The 2,820-nt window shown below is 37.7% G+C and overlaps 1 protein-coding gene across 1 annotated transcript; it reads left to right on the forward strand.

Annotated features, from left to right (window-relative positions):
- Positions 1 to 910: 910 nt before the first annotated feature.
- LOC104962035 (synaptotagmin-12-like) lies at positions 911 to 2,386 on the forward strand (the record flags this gene model as incomplete). Its single annotated transcript, XM_010790424.1, has 2 exons — positions 911 to 971; positions 2,193 to 2,386. Coding segments are annotated over 2 exons (255 nt in total), but the record flags the coding sequence as incomplete, so codon positions are not given.
- Between the last annotated feature and the right edge of the window lie 434 nt (positions 2,387 to 2,820).

Consider the following 2,820-nt stretch of genomic DNA (forward strand, 5'->3'; position numbering starts at 1 on the left):
AAACCACATGTGTCAAACTCAAGGCCCGGGGGCCAAATCAGGCCCTTGGTGGATTTAATTTCGGCCCGCAGGATAATTTCTGATTACTATTAGATCTGGCCCTCCGGTATATTGCACGCACACCTTCACTCAATCCTGAGGGTCTCCTCAGCTCAGAGCCTGAGCCCAAACATTGATGAACTTGCACCCAAGATGAGATGCCAAGTATCTGAACTAGCATCACAGAGCAGCAACCTGAGTTTCCACGGATGTTTCCTTCTGCACTTTGTTTCTTGAGACAACAGGGCATGTTTGGTTTTCTCTTTGAGGGAAATTGTTTTTTTTAAGCTGTTGTTGGCCGGTGGAAAAATGTAGCCTACTCATAAGAAATGACTCTGATGTTTAATGTCTAATGTTAATGTTGTTTTGATAGGCAATAATTTAAGCTTTGTTAGTTCCAGGTTAAATATGTGCAATAAGTTAATTTCAATACGTTTAGCAATAAACATTGAACCCGTGAGCCACCAATTGAATAGCCCTGCTGTAATGTATCTGAAGCAGCAGGATGTCAGGAGTCGTTAGCTTCCCACGACATCGCCCCGTGGCCAAAAGCAGTTCAATTTAGCCGTGTTTACTGAGATGCATGTTGAAAGCATAGATTAGAAGGTTAAAACATTTTGGTTTTTAAAAAGCTTTTGCTAATACTTAGTATCAAAACGTTATTTAATTATACTGCAAAACATAATTTATTGTTGTAATTGTAGCTTAATATTCAATGTTTTTTAGAGGAAAGTCACCCAAATGTCATCATGGATGAAGTTTTCTGTTATATTTTGTAACGTACAGTTTTTTTTAAGACCAAATCTTTCTTGTGGTATCTGACATTAAAGGCCACTTGAACATATTGTTGTTTTGATGTTTATTTTTCCAGGCTGGCTGCAGCACCATGTCCTCCGCTGAAAGTGGGGATCTATCAGGCTACCATCTGAGCGGTGAGTAGTTTCAGCTTAGTTGTTTCTTTCTGCATTGTGTCCTTGTGTGGGTTAATGCATATTGTTTGATCCACATTGTTGTAAATCAGTGAGTGTGTGTATCAGACTAGAGAGACGAGGCTGTGTGTACCTTAGCTTCTGCTCTCAGGTTGCTTTACAGCTATTGCCCTTTTTTTAAACAAGCTGCACAACTCCTCTGACCTGGTCTCCTGCTGAAAGCCAGCGAAGACACATTTGAACTTGCCCTATAATTGGCTTATGTCTTGTGTTAAAAAGCAGAGATAAAGCTGTCAGTCTCCTCCCACAGAAGCAATTTATCTCGACACAGGCTCGCAATCTTTCTCTTAAACGCAACATGATGCTCTGACGTTTAATTCAGAGAGACTGTTCAATTTGTCACCTTCTCCCGCACTATTACATCGAACGCCATGCATCCCTTAAACCCCTCAGTCATCTCAATGCTCAGTGTAAAATAACAACACTTGACTGTGCTCAGTGATTGTGAGTTTTCAGTGCTGTAGAAGTATTTATATCCTTTGTTTGAGTAAAAGTACAGCTAGGTTAATGTAAACATGTTCCATTATAAGTAGAAGTCCTACATCCAAAATCTAACATAATTAAGAGTGCTTAAAGTGCAAACATTTAAAAGTACTCATTCTGCAGAAAAGAAAACCCTGAATAAAACAAGCTATAGATGACATTATAAGATTATCAAGTATGATTTTACCGTTGCAGACAACATTTGTTTAATAAATTATTCATGTTTAGGACATTGTTTCTTAACTTTTTGTGATATATATGATGGTTTAACTTTTTTCTAACTCAAACAGTTATTCCACTGGTTTGATGGATGCATTATGTTTAAAGTTTATCACGTTCGCTAAATATAGCAGAGGAAAAATACTCAATTTCCCTTTGAAGTGAAGTATAGTAGCATAAAATGGAAATACTCATGTAAACTATACATATTTAAAAAGTGTAAGTACTCCAGTTGAGTAAATGTACTTACAAATGTACTATTTTCCACCACTGTTTTGAGTTTGTGAAGACTCCTACTTGTGTCGTTAAATACAAAGTTTCTTCCAACTTCCTACACTGCGTTTCTCCCAACTGTCAACCAGTGATCAAACTCCCCCATCAAATATTTAGTTATGGGGCCAAACATGATCTTTTATTGATGAAATGGTAATAATGATAAATTATTTTGTGTTTTTGTTTCAGTGGTGCGTCACCCGCACGGCTGGGAGCTAGGGATCTACCTGGTGGGCTTCTTGGTGCTGCTGTGCGTCGCCGGGATCAACATCTGGAAGTTGTGGAAATCTGGAACCTTCCCTGCTCCGTCCCCTTTCCCCAACTTTGACTATCGATACCTGCAAGAAAAATATGGAACTTCCTTCTCAGAAGTCAGACAAAAGGTGCATTTACAATCATGCTAGTCTGAAAAAAGTTATCTTTAAAGGTCACCTATTATGCAAAATCCACTTTTTCAGATTTTGTATACATCAACATGTGTCCCCTCTGTGTAAAGAGATTCTGGAAGTTTCAGGAAAAAAGATTCTCTCTCTTTTTGTCCTGATCCATTTATACAAAAAAAACTGAAAATGAGCTGATCAGATTTTGGCCACTTTCTGATGTCATAACGATTTTTTTGGCTTGTGTAACCATTAGCCAATCAGCAACCAAGGTAACCCCCCCCCCACTAAATATTAAAAATAATAAAACATATCGTAACATATAGCAGTATTTACATAGAAATGGAATGGAATAAAAAGGAATAAAATATGGAATACAAATCTGCAGTAATACAAGTAAAAAAAAAAACAGATATTGTTGTACATTGTGTGCATGC

Source organism: Notothenia coriiceps, unplaced genomic scaffold (genome assembly GCF_000735185.1).
Source record: "Notothenia coriiceps isolate Sejong01 unplaced genomic scaffold, NC01 NC01_scaffold00034196, whole genome shotgun sequence".
NCBI lineage: Eukaryota > Metazoa > Chordata > Actinopteri > Perciformes > Nototheniidae > Notothenia > Notothenia coriiceps.